Source organism: Scyliorhinus canicula, chromosome 9, assembly GCF_902713615.1.
Source record: "Scyliorhinus canicula chromosome 9, sScyCan1.1, whole genome shotgun sequence".
NCBI classification, from domain to species: Eukaryota; Metazoa; Chordata; class Chondrichthyes; order Carcharhiniformes; family Scyliorhinidae; genus Scyliorhinus; species Scyliorhinus canicula.
In genome coordinates this window covers 12,187,636-12,205,864 of record NC_052154.1, presented here as the reverse complement: position 1 = coordinate 12,205,864, position 18,229 = coordinate 12,187,636, and the positions used below count along the sequence as shown (strand labels likewise).

The following is an 18,229-nucleotide window of genomic DNA, read 5'->3' as shown; positions in this document are numbered from 1 at the left end:
CACCTTTCCTGCCAACTTCAATGACCTATGCACATATATACCCAGGCCTCTTCTAAGTTTAAGAAAATGGAATCCTGGACACCATAGGTAGGAATTTTCATCAAATGCCGAACACCTTTAATAATTTTACCCCTTATTTTATTTTGTCTCTCTTGTTCTACCAAAACGCATCACCGCACACTTCTATGCATTGAACTTCATCCGCCATCTATCTGCCCACTCCACCAGCTTGTCAATACACTTCAGAATTTCTATACTGTCCTCTTCAAAGTTTCCAATACTTCCAAGTTTTGTCCCATCTGCAAACTTTGAAATTGGCTCCTGCAAACTAAGATTTAGATCATTAATGTATATATCAGGAAAAGCAAAGATCCTAAAACTGACCCCTGGAGAACACCACTACGATCCTTCCTCCAGCCCAAAATATGCCCGTAAATCTCTGCTTCCTATTATTCAGCCAATTTTGTATCCACGTTGCTACTGTCCCTTTTATGCCATGAGTTATGACTTTTCTCACAAGCCTGTTATGTGGCACTGTATCGAATACCTTCTGAAAGTCCATGTCCGCCACATCAACAGCATTACCCTCATTGACCCTTTCTGTTACCACCTTAAAAAGCTTCAGCAAGTTGCTTCAACAGAATTCTCCCTTTAGAAATCCATGCTGGCTCTTCGTAATCAACCCATCATTTTTCCATGTGACTGCTAATTCTTCAACGCTGGGTCAGTGATGTTGGGGGCCTTTTCAATATGCCCCGCACTTGGCAACAGACATTGAAAACGGCACAAAGCAAACAGGTGGATAATTAATGAGGTCGGCACCGGATGATTCGGTGTGTTTTCCCGCCAGCCTCCGCAGGAGGGAATACTCCGGGCGGGATTCTCCGCCTGGCGGGATTCTCCATTTTGTCGGTGCCCGGGGGTTTCCCGACGTTGTAGGGCTGCCCCACAATGGGAAACCCCATTGACCAGCCGGCGTAACGGAGAATCGCGATGGCGAGTCGGGGCAGAAATGTGGCGAGGCGGGGCGGAGAATCCAGCCCTCCATATTTCCGTCCCGTCATGGCAGGCTCAAAGGTGAGAATTCCGCCCCAGGCGGGGAGTGAGGTGGGAAAACAGAAACAGCGGAGAAGGCAAGAGGAAAGAAGAGAGGAAGATAAGGAGAAAGTAAGGAAGGGGGAGATATAGAAGGTGAAGGAAAAGAAATGAATGAAAATCGCTTATTGTCACGAGTAGGCTTCAAATGAAGTTACTGTGAAAAGCCCCTAGTCGCCACATTCCGGCGCCTGTTCGGGGAGGCTGTTACGGGAATCGAACCGTGCTGCTGGCTTGCCTTTGTCTGCTTTCAAAGCCAGCGATTAGCCCTGTGAGCCCTGTGAGAAGGAAGGAAGGATTTTTAAAAAAAAAACAATAACATTTTGAGAAACCTTTACACTGTCAGACTTTTGGTTTCCTACCATGAAACAGCTACACCACAACTCAATTGCTGTTTGAATGCTTTCGGCAAACTCAATTAACAGGAAATGTTGACGCCTTCCATTCCTGTTTAGCACTCATAGATAGAAGTAATTGTATGATGATTATGTTGCAAATCAATGATCCAGTGCCTTTTCTTTCATGTATTACCAGGCCAGCATAATGCTTGCAAAGTGATTATGTGAGGTTCCTGAATGAACACATGTTAATGGCCGATTTGAGACCAGTTTAATGCGAGGAGTTGAGAACTGTTTTGAAATTGCTTTAATTTGTTCCAGTGAAGAATCTTGAGACATCAGAGAAAATTAACCTATCCGTCTACACTGACGTTTGAAGTCAAGATCCCAGAGGTGAAGAAATATTGTTGCACACAGCCCCACAACATCTGCTGCTGAGTGAATTGAATTTTTCTTTGTTCTTTCATATTGGTCCTTTGAGAACATACAGCGTCCTTTAAAGCAATCTGTTTGTCTGATAATGGAAGATCTGTGTTTGTCCTTTAACTATTCAAGGAGATACTTCATTATTGGCTCATGATGTGTATCGTGAGATTTAGGTGAAAACTCTCTTTGATGAGATGAAGCTTGAGTAGAGCTAAAACCTTCTGCCAGCTTTTCAAATTCCACCCCAACTATGACCCTTTTCTCCATGAGGTGGGGCTTATCAGAAAGGTCAGGTTCCTGGCAACATCTTGGCAAGAGCTAACCTGATGGTATTGGCAGTATCAGAAGCGGAGGTGGAGGATATTAAAGGACAGAATCACCCAAAAGACTTAGAGCCCTGTCTGAAGGCCACAGCTTTTGGCAGTCAGATATTGTATGCCAGACTGGAACGAAAGCAAGCCATTACCATGCCTTCTCTCTGATGCCCCATTCTGGAGCCTAGTGCCATCTCTGGTCCAGGGAATGGCAGGAACTCAGGTGCAGGCATGTCCACCTGGCTGCCATTGACACGTGACAGATGGAGGAGGATGGGCAGTGCTGTTCCTATTATGGGTGGGGAAAGGGCCAAGCTGTGAGGGCAGCTATTGTCCTCACCGCCCAACATTTTCCTGGCATTTCCAAATGATCCCACCTTGTTTTGCATTACCAGGTTCACCCGAGGGACGATTGAATAGACTTCTTCAAGATTATGGGCGCTCTGCAGCCACCGGGAGCAACGGGGTGAATCCTGCGAGAATTTGACCAGGTGCCATTTAGTACTGGCTTCCACAAACATGGACCAGGCGTGATGGCACCTCAGGGCTTCTTGTAGGTCATTAGAGCAGGTGGTCGGGGACATGGCAGGATGGTACCATTGCATTCCCCCTGGTACCTGGGCACCTGGAACCCTGTAAGTGCCACTCAGACACTCTGGCAGTGGCACCCTGGCACTACCAGGGCATCCAGGTGGCACTGCCAGGGTGCCCAGGTTCCAGGTTGGCACTGCCAGCAGTTAGGTCACGATGCACCTTGCCCCTTAAGGGAGATGGGTTTCAGGAGTCACACAAAGGTTTATGGGGGTGAAGGGGGGTCCTGAAAACAGGGGGTTCCTGAAAGAGTTGGGTGTACAGATCAGGCAGCCGGTCAAAATGTCGCCCCGAGGAGCCAGTCTTCACCAGTGCAGGAAACCACAGTGTGGCCTCAACGAGGAGAATCTCCCCGAGCCCCCAAAAAACCAGCAAAGTGCCGGTGAATAGTGGAGTGAATCTTGGCGCTGTAGCCACCAAGAAACACCCCGCCAAACGGGCCTGAAATGTTCACTGAATCGCGCCCTACAAAAGAATTTGATGGGGCAGATGTAGGGAAGGTGTTACCACCTGCGAATGAGACCAAAACTAGGTGCCACAAATATAAGACTGCCTCTAATCCAGTAGGAAATTCAGGAATTCGCTACTAACCCGAATTTCTGATGATTCCCCGAAGAATAATCTTCACTTCACCAATCTGAAGCAATGATGAAATATTCTGCGACCTGAATTGGTATACTGTATTATTTTATACCTTAATTTATGTTTTTATATATTGATAAAGATGGAAGTAAAAAGAATTCTGTTCTTTAAATCCTGAGTACTTGCATATTAGTTTTTGCTTCAACTATTGTGCTGTATTCCATTGGTAAATAGAACTCGCCTTTAATTGCCATTTTTCATTATCCAACATCATCCATTCCCCGCACATGCCGAATAGCAAAGATTTTACAGTAGTTAAAGCAAATAGCTTGAATGTATTTAATGGGAAGCAAGATAAGCACAAGAGAGAGCGAGAAATAGAGGCCTGAATTCGCCGGCCGTTGGGACTCTGCAGGCAGCACACCCCCGCCCACGGGTTTCCTGGTGTGGGGTGCCTTCACTGGGAAATTCCATTGGCAAATGGCGGGAACAAAGATTCCCGTCGCCAGGAAACAGCGCACTGTCAGGACACACGCGGCTGGGGGAACAAGAGAAACCCACAGAGGACATGTTGATGTGGTTCAGTGAAGAAGGCTGGAAGGAGACGCATTTGGAGCACAGACCTGTTAGCCTGTCTCTGAGTTGTATGTACCGAGCAATACGTATCAGTTACTGGGTACATGAATCCACATAACTAGGCCTCAACACTTCAACCAACGCATTGAAACAAAATAATCCTGATGTAGGGCAAACCATTATGTTCCTGTTACTGGTTACTTGTGCACTTATTTGGGTGTCAATTCCATCCTTCTGTAAATCAGTCATTTTGCAACTTTGACTGCAAGCTGCCTTTCCAAATGTACATTCTCTCTGTTACAAAGACCTTCATCCACCTCCCTTGACAACCAGCACTGTCCCTGCCTCAGCCCATTCTCCACTGAAATCTCATTCATCTTTTGTCACAGCCAGGTTCAACTATTCCAATTATCCCTTGACTGTTCCCCTACCCTTCGCCATCATTAACTATTAGTTCATCCAAAACTCTCCTGGTCAGTATAATGACCCAGAATATCTGAGCTCACGCATCATCCCTATGGCCGCTGACTACATTGACTCCCTGCGCATCAATGCCTCAAATTTAACATTCTCACCCTCGCGTTTAAATCCTTTCATGGCCTCAACCACCAATACCCATGTCATTTCCTCCAGCCCTGCAACCCACTTGAGATGGTTTTGTGCCTCCAACTTGGACCTCCTTCGCTCGGTGGTAAGGATTTTAACTATTTAGGTTTGTTTCTCTGGAATGCTTTCCTTAAAACCTGAGCCAAGTTATTTTTTACTCATCTACTCCTGATATCCCTTTCTTTATGAACATATGAATTAGAAGCAGGAGTAGGCCACTTGGCCCGTCGAGCCTGCTCCGCCATTCAATAATATCATGGCTAATCTGATGGTAACTTCAATCCCACATTTCCTGCCTACCCCCGATAACCATTCACCCCCTTGTTAATCACGAATCTATCGAGCTCTGCCTTAAAAATATTCAAAGACTCTGCTTCCACGACCTGTTGAGGAAGAGATTAATGGCCGACTGAGAGAAAACAATTCTCCACATTGCCACCTTAAACGAGCGACCCCTTATTTTTAAAAAGTGACCCCTAGTTCCAGATTCTCAGACCAGAGGAAACATCCTCTCCACACCCACCCTGTCAATACCCCTCAGGATCTTACAGATATCGATCAAGTCGCCTCTTACCCTGCTCCAATGTTGATCTGTCTCTGATTATACTTCTTTCTGGAGCACAGGCGCCATATAAATTCAGGTCATTGCTGCTGCCATGGTTGAGGTTCTTCTTGAAACTTCCCAAAGCGTTTCACAAATAGACGAGAATAAATAGATGCCACGCGAGGGAGCCAGACATTAGCAGAGGTGATTGAAAGCTGGGTTGAAATATGTTTCAGATTTCCAGCTTTTCCCGACCAAACTCCTGACTTGCAGGTGCCCTTTTGTTTTGCCTCTTTATTCATCACTGGGATGTGGCAGCTCGGCAAGGCCAGCGTTCGGTGCCCATGCCTAATTGCCCTTGAACTCAATGTGTTGCGAGGTCCTTTCAGAGGATCTGGTGTCACACGTAGGCTAGACCAGGTAAGGGGTGGGGTTTTACAATGATCGATCGTAGCTTCCCCCACTCGAGTTTTCAATTCCAGGTTCATTCGTTGATTAACAAATTCTGAAACTTGAAACCCCGTTCCCAGACTGGGACTCTGAACTAGTAGTCCAGTCACTACTCCAGTCCAGGAGGGCAGCACGGTAGCCTTGTGGATAGCACAATCGCTTCACAGCTCCAGGGTCCCAGGTTCGATTCCGGCTTGGGTCACTGTCTGTGCGGAGTCTGCAAATCCTCCCCGTGTGTGCGTGGGTTTCCTCCGGGTGCTCCGGTTTCCTCCCACAGTCCAAAGATGTGCGGGTTAGGTGGATTGGTCATGATAAATTGCCCTTAGTGTACAAAATTGCCCTTAGTGTTGGGTGGGGTTACTGGGTAATGGGGATAGAGTGGAGGTGTTGACCTTGGATAGGGGGTAGGGTGCTCTTTCCAAGAGCCGGTGCAGACTCGATGGGCCGAATGGCCTCCTTCTGCACTGTAAATTCTATGTAAATCTATCTATGTAAGTAACATTACCATAATGCCACTGCCTCCCTCTCATTTGTTCCCTCCTTCTCCCCCTTTCACCCCCTCCAAATCACGTTTCTTGCACTTTCATTTCTGTCCTATTCTGGCTGGATCATTTTCCCTGACTCTGTCTGTTGCATCTTCAATCCATGTTGCACCCGGGTTCCTCCAGCTCTACTCCCTACGAACAAACACAAATACATCTTGTATCCTTGAGAGCTTGAATGAAGAATTCCACATTACCGGCATTTTAAAGTTTCGCCTCAAAGACTTTCTCTATTCAAAGTAATATGAAAAGAATATTGTTTGTTGTCAAAACAATTGAGTGCAAAACATGACAGGGACACAAATAAGATGATTGGCTGGATGCTGTCTCTGCTGAGGTACGTAGGCTGATGCAAGTCAGGGAAACAATTTGGTGCAATGTTTGGATTAACTACTTCCTCCCTAGCTGAGATATTTGACCCCCTAGCTGAAATATTTGAATCACCGACAGCCACAGGAGAGCTGCCTGAAGATTAGAGGGTAGCAAATGTTGTGCCCTTGTTTAAGAAGTCTTTATGGACCCCTCAAGCCTTCTCCTCCTCAACAATCAGCATAAAACTCTAGTCCCTTCTTCCTCAAATGCTTACCGAGCCTCTCCTTAAATGCCCAATCACATGTTGCATTCACTGAGGTAAGAACATAAGCCCAGGTGAGGAACTATTGAGACCAGTGTGAACCTCCTTCATTCAATTTCCTCTTTGTCCCCATTGTGAAATGAAGTGAAATGAAAATCGCTTATTGTCATAAGTAGACATCAATTAAGTTACTGTGAAAAGCCGCTAGTCGCCACATTCCAGCGTCTGTTCGGGGAGGCTGATACGGGAATCGAACTGTGCTGCTGGCCTGCCTTGGTCTGCTTTCAAAGCCAGCGATTTAGCCCTGTGCTAAACAGCCCCTAAAAACAGTTGTCTGAAGTGTCTGACTCACAACTGAGCACAGTTCACCCACACACAGCGAGCTGGCAGTTCATTGCCACCTTGATGTGATGCAGAGCCCTTTGAGCTCCAATCATCCCTTGAGTGATGCCCTTGAGAGTTCCTCGCCCCTGCTGGGGCCTCCCATGGAGGTAAGGTGGAGGAAAAGTGCCAGATGCCAGGCAATGTACATGCAAAAAAAAGCTCAATAGCAGAACAAGCGAAGGCAGATTGTGCGTCTTACCGGCTGCGAAGGTGGAAGAAGGTTGCATTGGCAAAATGGCCCCAACACCTATGCTTCAATACATCACCAAAAACTGGTCAGCATCCTTCAAGAATATATGGGCACTGATGTCGCCCCAAGGTACCCACATTAAACAAAGCCACGCAACAGCTTCTGCCAGGGTCCATTGGCCAGCCCCTGTTCTGGCAACAACGACTGATGGTGAGGGTGTCAACCTGAGGACCTCGAGCTAAGAATCTGCACACAGACGACAGATGCACAAAGTCTGTTGGACACCTGTGTTGGACAGTGGCATCCCTGGGCAGCACCATCTGTGACTGGGCAGTTCCTCAGCCAGGTTAATCACTTCCTCGTGTTTGAGGCAGAGCATTGGATGTCGGTAAGCTCTTTGAATTAGGAAGGCATCACCGCCAAGCTTGACCCAACCTCTGCATACACAATCTTTGCCAGCAGTGGGGAAAGCAGGGTGTGGGTTAGGGCAGAGTGGTGGGCGAGGTGAGGTGTGAGAGGGGATGGAGTGTTTTGACCGGATAAGGATCTGGAATAGAAAGCCCAATTAATAGATTCGCTTTCTCGGCTAATGGCAGCGAGATACCTGTTGAGACCAGCCAGCTGAGCACTGACCAAGGATTAAACCTGCACCATTTCTGGTCTTCATCTACTTCAGCGCTGCACTCGTTACCCACAGAGCCTATTGGCGGAGCTCTCCCCAACAGTGCCAGACGTGGATGTTGAGCATTGGGTACCAGTCTTTTCGAGCTCCTTACCTTGATCTGTCTTACCTTTTCACATCCTGCACATAATCAGCATTCCTGTCAATCAGATGAGTGATGGAATCCTTGATAGCTTCGTGTTTAAAGGAGGAGGCGGTTCCGAACACAGTCACATCTGGAATGGTGGAGCAGAGCTGGGCGATGGCTTGACCCTGTAGCAATCACACATTCAAATCCAGTTTTAGTTTGAACATTTGACAGTGTTTATGGCGAGCAGATGTGCCGGCACTCCCGAAAACATGATTTTAATCTTGCAAAGGAGTTCATTAGTTGCCACGCACACATGACACAGGATTAGCAACAGAAGGGCTTTTTTGGCTTTAATCTGTATCCAGTTGCTGCAGTTCAGTTGGGATCCTGCTCTTTGCCTTGGCCAGAATTAGAATTACCCTGGAGGGGCCTTGTTAGGATCTCTATCCAGTGACTTCTGCTGGGAAATGCATTTATATCCCGTTCCAGTATCTCAAGTGCAAAATTGAAGCTGAAGCTCTCAGTTGGATGCAGAGGCAGTGTTGCACCTTCAGAGATGCTGGTCGGGATTTCCCACCCCCCCCCCCCCCTCCTCCCCGCCTCCAGTCCCACCGATGGCAACCACATATCACATAATCCACCAGCCACGCCGTCAGGGAACCTGCCGGCCAATGGCAGCCTACCGCTGCCACCAGAAACCTGCTGCGGTTGGGGGTGGTTGGGTAGGGGGCATTGGTGGGATGTTGGTGCAGTGGGAGTCTCAGCCACTCACTTTTAGGTAAGACCATAAGACATAGGAGCAGAATTAGGCCACTCGGCCCTTCGAGTCTGCTCTGCCATTCAATCATTGCTGATATTTTTCTCATCTCCATTCTCCTGCCTTCTCCCCATAACGCCTGATTCCCTTATTGATCAAAAACCTACCTATCTCTGTTTCAAAGACACTCAGTGATTTGGCCTCCATAGCCTTCTGTGGCAAAGAGTTCCACAGATTCACTACCCTCTGGCTGAAGAAATTCCTCCTCATCTCTGTTTTAAAGGATCGTCCCTTTAGTCTGGGATTGTGTCCTCTGCTTCTCGTTTTTCCCACAAGTGAAAATGAAAATCTCTTATTGCCACGAGTGGCTTCAAATGAAGTTACTGTGAAAAGCCCCTAGTCACCACATTCCAGCGCCTGTTCAGGGAGGCTGTTACGGGAATCGAACCATGCTGCTGGCTTGCCTTGGTGTGCTTTCAATGCCAGCGATTTAGCCCAGTGAGCTAAACAGCTCCACTCTATCCAGGCCTCGCAGTATTCTGTGAGTTTCAATAAGATCCCTCCTCATCCTTCTAAACTCCAATGAATACAGACCCAGAGTCTTCAACCATTCCTTATATGACAAGCTCTTCATTCCAGGAATCATTAATGTGAACCTCCTCTAGACCCTTTCCAAGGCCAGCACATCCTTCCTTTGATATGGGGCCCAAAACTGCTCACAATACTCTGACCAGAGCCTTATATGGCCTCAGAATTACATCCCTGGTCTTGTATTCTAGCCCTCTCAATGAGATGCTAAACCGAAGCTCTCTCGGTGAATATTGCAGTGGAGAAACTGACTGCCGCATTTCACTGCTTGACAACAGTGTCTAACCTTCCAAAGTAATTACACTTCTCATATCAGCTTCACCATCCGGATGGTGGCAGTAGGAACAGCATCTTTGTGTCTTTTGAAGAGGGATGCTTAATTCTCTGTTTCTGGCCTCATAAACACATGATGCAGAGATCACAAGTTCTGATCTTCATGCAGAACATCAGCCCATCTATTGTCTTTTCACATGTCAAGTGATTTGTCAGCATTCGGCAACACTTTTTTAAAAAATATATATTTTCACTTTCTGATTCTATCTTTCATGCTTCTGTGATTCATTCTGAATATTCTCTGTTGTTCTGATCCAACTAGGGCCAATTATTTTTACCGCGGAGAAAATGTTCAATTATTTGAAAAAGGTCAGTCTCTCTCTGCATCCTCAGAGCTGAACATATACATCAAAGTAAAACCAAATCAAAGCCATCCCAGCTTGTCAAAAGAAATATTAACATATTGACGCTCTGTGCAAAGATAAGTGCATTTTTCATTCAGCTCATTGAGACCCATCATCGCATGGATTTAAATCCAGTCTGCAAACTGATCCTTACCACGGTTAATGCTCCACATGAGCCTCCTCCCACTCCTTGACATCTAACTCCATCAGATCACATTCTCTGCTCCAGTAGCTGAAGTCATCCCATGACTTCAACACTGAGTCACTCATTATTGCTCTCAGAAGCATAGAGCTGTTACAGCACAAGAAGAGGCCCATTCATGTCTCCACCAAATGGCCCTCCGAATGAGCGAGGCACCTTGTGCCATTCCCCTGCCTTCTCCCCATAACCCCTTCAGATTCTTTCTTTTCAGATGACAACCCAACTCCCTTTTGAAGGTTTGGATTGAATCCTGTCCCACCAAACGCCAAATCTTAACCAATCACCCCACAAGAAAGGCTATTCCTCATGTTGCCATGCTTCTTTTGTCAATTACCTTAAATCTGTGTCCTCTTGTCCTTAATCCTTCCATCAATGGGAAAGGTTTGGCCTATCTGCTCTGTCCAGACCCCTCATAATTTTGAATATTTCTATCACATCTCCTCTCGGCCTTCTTTCCCGCAAAGGAAACTGTCCTAACTTCTCCAGTACATCTAGATAACAGAAGTTCCTCATCCCTGGAACCATTCTCATGAATATTTCTGCACCCTCTCTAAAGCTTTCACATATTTCACAGGGGCTGTTTAGCTCAGGGTTAAATCGCTGGCTTTGAAAGCAGACCAAGCAGGCCAGCAGCATGGTTCAATTCCCGTACCAGCCTCCCCGAACAGGCGCCGGAATGTGGCGACTAGGGGCTTTTCACAGTAACTTCATTGAAGCTTACTCATGAGAATAAGCGATTTTCATTTTTCATTTCTTACACCCAGACTGGACGCAATACTCTCATTCCTCCCTTCCTCGATCAATCTACCAACGTTTCCTAAAGCGAATTTTCTTAACGTTTTGATAGATCTCACTCTGTTGCCTACTCAGAGTTCTCTGCAGTGGACAGCTATCCTTCACTGGTGACTCGAGTCATTCATAGAAAAGATTAAGCACAATGTGTGCTTTGCCCAGTCTTTGCAGCTCTGCAGTTACAGGGTCAGAATTTGCCATCATAAATGACAATCTGGTCCATAGCATTGATTGTTATTTAAGCGCAAGTGATATAGCAACTTCAGATGCACAGCTAAAACCAAATCCCAAACGTATTCCCGAGTTAGCTTTGTGAAAGCTGCACCTTGCTGTCTTCCTCTCCATTGAAATACATCAAATGGTGTGATATTGCTGTATTTGGTAGAAAAGAAGTAAAACCACCACAGATAATTAGGGCTGGTGATTAGTAACACAAGTAACCTTTTAACAAGTGTTAATTAATGCCACAGAAAATTAAGTATTACAAGTGTGGGCTCTCATTCCTTCAGAGTTCAATTGGTGTTGGGAGATTCAAAGAAATTGAATGTTTAAAATTTTAAAGAAAATGTGTTTTCCATTTCCTTTTTGTCTCTCTCTCCCTTCATCCAATCTTTCTTTCCTTCTCTTTATTTATTTTTCTGCTTCTGATTTGCTACTGAATTCGCCACTCCATTCTTGGTGCTTGTGTTGGTTATTGCTCCAATGTGATTGGTTACATTTGCTTGCCCTGTTCATTCAGGACTCGGATGTCCTGTTGTCTTGGTTTTGACCTTATCAGCTCCCATCTTCAGCAATTTTTAGGACAAAACATCAGTGTGATAAAACAGAAAAAGGGCAAGTCTAACACAGTAGAGACTATTTATTGCCATGCTAAAGCAATTTATGACCCATTCAATCAGAATTACGTGGGGTTTTGAGAAAGCAGATAGGGAAAAGCTGTTTCTGCTGGTGGGAGGGTCAGTAGCCAAAGAACACTGATTTAAAATAATTGACAGTAAATCTTGGAGGGGAACTCGGAACTTTTTATGTGATGCAGCGAGTTACAGCATTGTGATCTGAGACGCATGGCCTAAAGGATTGATGGAAACGATTCAAAAGAGTGGATCTAAAGACTTACAACTGTCTGAGTGAAAAAGTCTCGCCTCACCTCAGTTTTAAATGGCCGACCTCTTATTTTTAAAGAGTCACCGCTAGTTCTAGATTCTCCCACAAGAGGAAACATTCTCTCCACATCCACCCTTGTCAATATCTCTCAGGATCTTATATGATTCAATGAAGTCACCTCTTACTCTTACTTGTATACAATTCCCCTCACAATCAATGATAACATTCCTATTAGTTTTCCTGATTACCGTATACTAACCTTTTGCGAATGATGCACTCGGACACCCAGATCCCTCTGTACCTCAGAGCTCTGCAATCTCTCAAATAAGCTTCTTCCTGCCAAAATGGACAATTTTACATTTTCCCGCATTATACTCTGTTTGCTAGGTTTTCGCCCAGTTCTCACTTAACCTATCTGGATCTTTTTTGTAGCTGCCTTTAACCTCTTCACAAGTTCTGTTCCTCCCTCCAGCCCGAACACAGCTGTGTATGATTTCCTCACACTTGCTCAATGGCACTAGTTAACATTGCCGTGTATATCCTACTTCGGAACGATTTTCTTTGATTCATTCGCAGGATTTGGGTGTCTCTGGCAAGGGCAGCACACCTTGCCTACCCATGACTGCCATTCATAAGTTGGCGATGCGCCACCTTCTTGAATACAACTGAGTGGCTGGCTCGTCCATTTCGGAGGGAAGCGAGCAGTGAAACATATTGCTGTAAGTTAGCTTACAGGCCAGACCAACGGAGGTGGATTTTCTTCCCCAAAAGTGGACCAATGCTTTATTGTTTGATTAAATGGTAGTTTTATGGTCACCACCACTGATGCCAGTTTTCTTTCTCTATTCCTTCACGGGATGTGGGCATTGCTGGCAAGGCCGGCTTTCTTTGCCCATCCCGAATTGCCCTTGAACTGAGTGCCTTACTGGGCCATTTCAGTGGGTAGTTAAGAGTCGCCCACATTGCTGTGGGTCCGGAGACACATTCAGGTCGTGAGGAAGGCAATTTTCCTTTGCTGAAAGGGACATTCGTGAATCAGATGAGTTTTTATGACAAGCGATGATAGTTTCCATGGTCACCATTACTGAGGCTAGCTTTCAATTATAGGTTTATTAATTGAGTTTAAATTTCACCAGCTGCTGGGATTGGGTTCAAATCGGTGTCACCCCACAGCATTAGTCTGGATTGCCAGCTTTAATGAGGCCACGAAGGAGTCCACACCGACAAGTTTATTTACAATAACTATTATCTACATCGGTAGATCCCAACTGGGTCTGCCTTGCCAGTGCCAAACTGGCCGGATTTATACAACCTACAACTATACATTCTTTAGAGATCCCCCATTCCCTAAATGAGGGAGCTTGTATTCAGCAAGGTTCACGGGGAAGTTAATTGTTCCCACCCCGTAAGGCACCTGCAGATTATAACATCCCTTCCCCACAAGAATCCTCTGATGTCTGTGGGGGAGGAGGGCGGCGTACTCTCTTTGCTTCTGGCTGGACATGGCGCACCTGAAGTGCTGGATCGGGCGATGTGAACCTGGAAGGCCAACGCCACTTTCGATTGGAACGTCGTGGTGGCAGCTCCGCCAGTGGCTGCCAAACTGTTGACTGCCCAGCGGAGATTTCCGACGCTTGAGTTTCCGTTTCCAAATCGGTGTCCACGAGCTCAGTCACCACGGTGTCTTGATTCCCTTGGGGCCCCGTTACAGGTTGCTTCAGCATCGGAGTCGGCTGAATGAAAACTTTATGCTCTCGAGGGAGCATTTGAAGAATTGGTCACCTGGATGCAACGTGATTGTGATGGTTTCAGAGGACCCGAACTTGAACTTGTACTTGGATTTAAAAAACGGCTCTGTCTGGCGGAGGATCGTCCCGGACACCCACTGGACACCGTCTGCAAAGTTTCAAATATACACCCAATCATCTGGTGCAAAGCATCTGTATAGTCGATTTTGAACAGGGCAATGCCCTCACAGCTCCCAGTTGTGGCGCACTTTCACACCGATGGAAAATCATACTCAGGCGGGGCAACATGGTCGAAAGGTTCGGGATGAACTTGCCAACATAGTTAACAAGTCCTAAAAATGAGCAAAGCTCTGAAGCATCCATCGAGGTGGGGGCCTGATGAATGGCGCGCGCCTTGTCTGCAACGGGGTATAAACCTTCGCAGTCCACCTAGTGACCGAGGTAAACCACACATTTCTCCAGCTGCAAATGGACACCAGACTCAGAAACGCCTCAGTGCAGCCTCAAGGTTCTCCAGGTGCTCTTGTTCGATCATTCCCGTGAGCAGCACGTCATCTAAACAAACCGCCACAGGCGTTGGAAAATAGCACAGGCAAAGGACATCCCGAAAGGTAATAGTGTGTACTTGTAAAGCCCTCTTGTATGTTTTTATTCTAAGATATTTCTGGGAGGGGGGTGTCCAACTCAAGCTGTAAATATCCGTGACTCACATTGAGTTTAGTGAATGAACACCCCCCCCCCCCCCCCCCCCCCCCCCCCCCCCCGCCAACTTCGAGTAAAGATCCTCAATACGAGGCAAGGGGTAGCGATCCAACCTGAAAGCCGTATTCAGGGTGAGCTTATAGTCCCTGCATAGCCGGACTGTCTTGACTGGTTTTAACACTGGCACCACAGGCACCGCCCAAACCGCAGAGCATACTGCCCTGATGATACCCAGATTTTCTTGTTGACTGAGTTCAGTCACTACTTTTTCCAATAATGCATAGGGGACTGGGCGTTCCCGGAAACACCGAGATTGGGTTCCCAAGTCGGCATGAAAGTGAGCTATGGTCCCTTTTATCTTCCCCAGTCTGGATTGAAATACTTTGGGGGACTTGCCCAACACTTTGCCTAAGCCGCCGGACCCCATCTAGAGCAGGCGTTGCCAATTTAGCTGTAAATGGCTCAACCAATCATGGACCAATAAGCTGAATCCTTGTCCCCTGACCATGATGAGTGGGAGGCGACCCGATTGATGACCATAAACCAACGGAGTCATGGTGGTACCTGCAATGTCCAAGGTGGCCAGCCTAGCCCTGGTATCGGTTAGGTCCAAATCCTGTTTGCCCTGATAATGCAGTCAAACGTATTCTGTCCCATAATAGAAACCTCCGCTCCAGTGTCCAGTTCCATCTTCAGCAAATAGCCATTTACCTGCACCATCATTCTTATCGGCGCCACCCAGGGCGCTGCTGCGCAATTGAAATGCTTTCAGTCATCTTCTTTAGGCTGGTCCAGGATGGAAGGTATAGGGCGGGATTGTCCGATCGGCAACGCCAAAATCACATTCAGCAATCGGCCGGAGAATCCCCATTGACGCCAGAATCAGGGGTGGCGCCGCCATGTGCTCACACCGTTCAGAACCTCGCGTGGTAGCTGCAGATTGATTCCAGTGCCACCACAGTCGGGGGCGGGGGGGGGCGGGGGGGGGGGGGGGGGGGGGGGGTTTGGCGAGGCTGGCTATAGGGGGGCAGTTTTTGCTGGGCAAGATCCGCGCGCAGCCTGTGCCATGTTGCACTGCGTGACCATCAGATCAGACAATCCAGCCCACAGGCTCTAGGTTAATGCCTACCCCTACCGGGGCACCTGGATGTCTGATTAGTCTGCGATCCGCATTCTCGCCTGGACCGGCAGCCACACACCCCGCATTGACCTAGCCCGCCCTCAGCGAATTCCGGGGCAGTTTCCCGTTGCGAAGGCTCAACGTTCGGCCAGCAGGTCGGGCCTTTTACGCCGCTCAGTCCAGGGCAGGTTAACTGTTTGGGGGTGGGATCCAGGGAAATGCCCCAAGGCATTTACTTCTGTGCCTTGCATTTCCTGCATTCCTTGCTCTGCGCTTTCCCGGGACAGCGAATTTTGGATGGACTGTTGCAGATTTAGGGAAGGTTCAACCAGTAATTCCTTCCGGGTGGCGGGGTTGTTAACGCTGCATACTAAACGTTAACACTGCATTTCCTGCAGGACAATTCGCAAAACTCTGAAATCTTGGACCTGGACAAATGACGGACACACCCCGGGTCATCTCCGCGGTATTAAAACAATGCCGCTGGACATTAATGGTAGGAGTTGGATTAAAGTCCTGCCCCACTAGAGTTACTAGTTGGTCGAAGGTTTGAATGTTGGATCGCTGCTGGGTAGGTAAGGCTTGGTATCACTCCGAACATATGTGAGCCACAGGCAGTCAATAAACTGACTGTCTGGCGGTCATTCTCCGGATACTGCTTGCCCTGGAAAAGTCGCGCATTCGCTCCGCATACTGATTCCAGTCTTCCAAGCAGGCGTTTACAATAACTATTACACACATCACACCGTTGATCCCAACTAGATCTGCCTTGCTGGTACCTAACTGGCTGGCTTTCTATTCCATTCAACAAATGTCATACGTTGTTTAGAGGTCCCCCTCCCCCTGAACAGGGAAGCTCATATTCAGCAATGTTCGCGGGAAAGTCAATTGTTCCCACCCCGTAAGAAACCTGTGGGTTATAACACCAGAACAGTGACATTACCACTCACCCTTCATCTCCGATTTAATTTTATTCCACATTTATCTAATTAATTGAATTTCAATTCAATAGGGAGTGGGAAGAGGTAGGCTGCTCTTTAAGAGGGTCGGTAACAGACTCGATTGGCCACTTGGCCTCCTTCTGCACCGTAGGGATTCTATGGATTCTATGAACTGATGTGGTGAGATTCAAACTGTTGTCGGATCATTTGTTCAATGCCATCATCAGTACGCGACCACGTGCTCTATGCACATTAGCTATTTCAGCATAGCCTTACAACATGTTTAGCATCTGTCTTGATGTTTAGTAGACAGGAATCACTGCAAACAGTGCACGAAATATCGGCCACTTTGGGATTAATTAAGAATGAAAGGTGACCTGATTGAGACATAGAGGATTCTCAGGGGGGCTTGACAGGATAGATGCTGAGAGGGTGTTTCCTCTTGTGGAAGAGTCTAGGACCAGAGGGAACATTGAAAGTGTAATGGATCACTCATTTAAGACAGAGATGAGGAGGAATTTCTTCTCTCAGACAGGAGTGAATCTGTGGATTCTTTACCGCAGAGAGCTGTGGAGGCTGGGCTGTTAAGTATGTTTAAGGCTGGTGGACAGACTTTTAATCAGCAAGGGAATCAAGGGTTAAGGGGATAAGGCAGGAGAGTGGAGTTGAGGATTATATCAGATCAACCATGATCTCATTCTATGGCGGAGCAGACTTGATGGGCCGAGTGGCCTACTTCTGCTCCAGTGTCTTATGGTCTTATGGACTGACCCATGACCAGCCTCCCAAATCCACTCACCTCGTTGCAAGGGCAGATGGATCACTGCATCATCACAGCTGAATGTAATCCCAGTAGTGGCCACCACTCCCAGTGGCGTTGCTGAGATCGAAGAGCTGCCAGCCCTCCAATAGCCAGCAGCTCTTGGAGGTTAGCTACCACCCTGGAAAGGAAAGGGAGCACCAACCTCAATCCATGCTCTCTCTCTCGAGCCATATCCTCTTTTGTGTGCGTGTGCGCGTGCACATGAGTATATGTGCGTGTATATCTGACTATCTCTCTCTCTCTCTTCAACATCATTCCCTGGTCCCTCTCTCTCACCCTCTCTCTAATCTCATCCCTTAGTCCCTCTCAACTCATCCCTTGTCCCTCTCTCAATATATCACCTGACCTCCCTCTCTCTCTCTCTCTCGTTCTCCCTCAGTCTCATTTTATCTTTCTCTACCTCATCTCCCGACCACCTCTCCCAATTCATCTCATAGTTTCATAGAATTTACAGTGCAGAAGGAGACCATTCGGCCCATCGAGTCTGCACCGGCTCTTGGAAAGAGCACCCTATCCAAAGTTAACACCTCCACCCTATCCCCATAACCCAGTAACCCCACCCAACACTAAGGGCAATTTTGATCACTAAGGGCAATTTATCATGGCCAATCGACCTAACCTGCACATTTTTGGACTGTGGGAGGAAACCGGAGCACCCGGAGGAAACCCACGTACACACGGGGAGGATGTGCAAACTCCGCACAGACAGTGACCCAAGCCGGAATCGAACCTGGGAGCCTGGAGCTGTGAAGTGATTGTGCTATCCACAATGCTACCGTGCTGCCCTCATGATCCTCCCTTTCTCTCCGAC

General features: G+C 47.3%; 1 protein-coding gene across 1 annotated transcript in view; it reads right to left on the bottom strand.

The window, feature by feature from the left end:
- The window catches only part of LOC119971095 (synaptic vesicle membrane protein VAT-1 homolog-like), a 168,312-nt gene that overhangs the window by 110,110 nt on the left and 39,973 nt on the right, over nt 1–18,229 (bottom strand). The window contains exon 4 of the mRNA XM_038806247.1: nt 8,004–8,146. Coding sequence (XP_038662175.1) covers nt 8,004–8,146 — 143 coding nt within the window. The remainder of the gene's footprint in view (nt 1–8,003; nt 8,147–18,229) is intronic.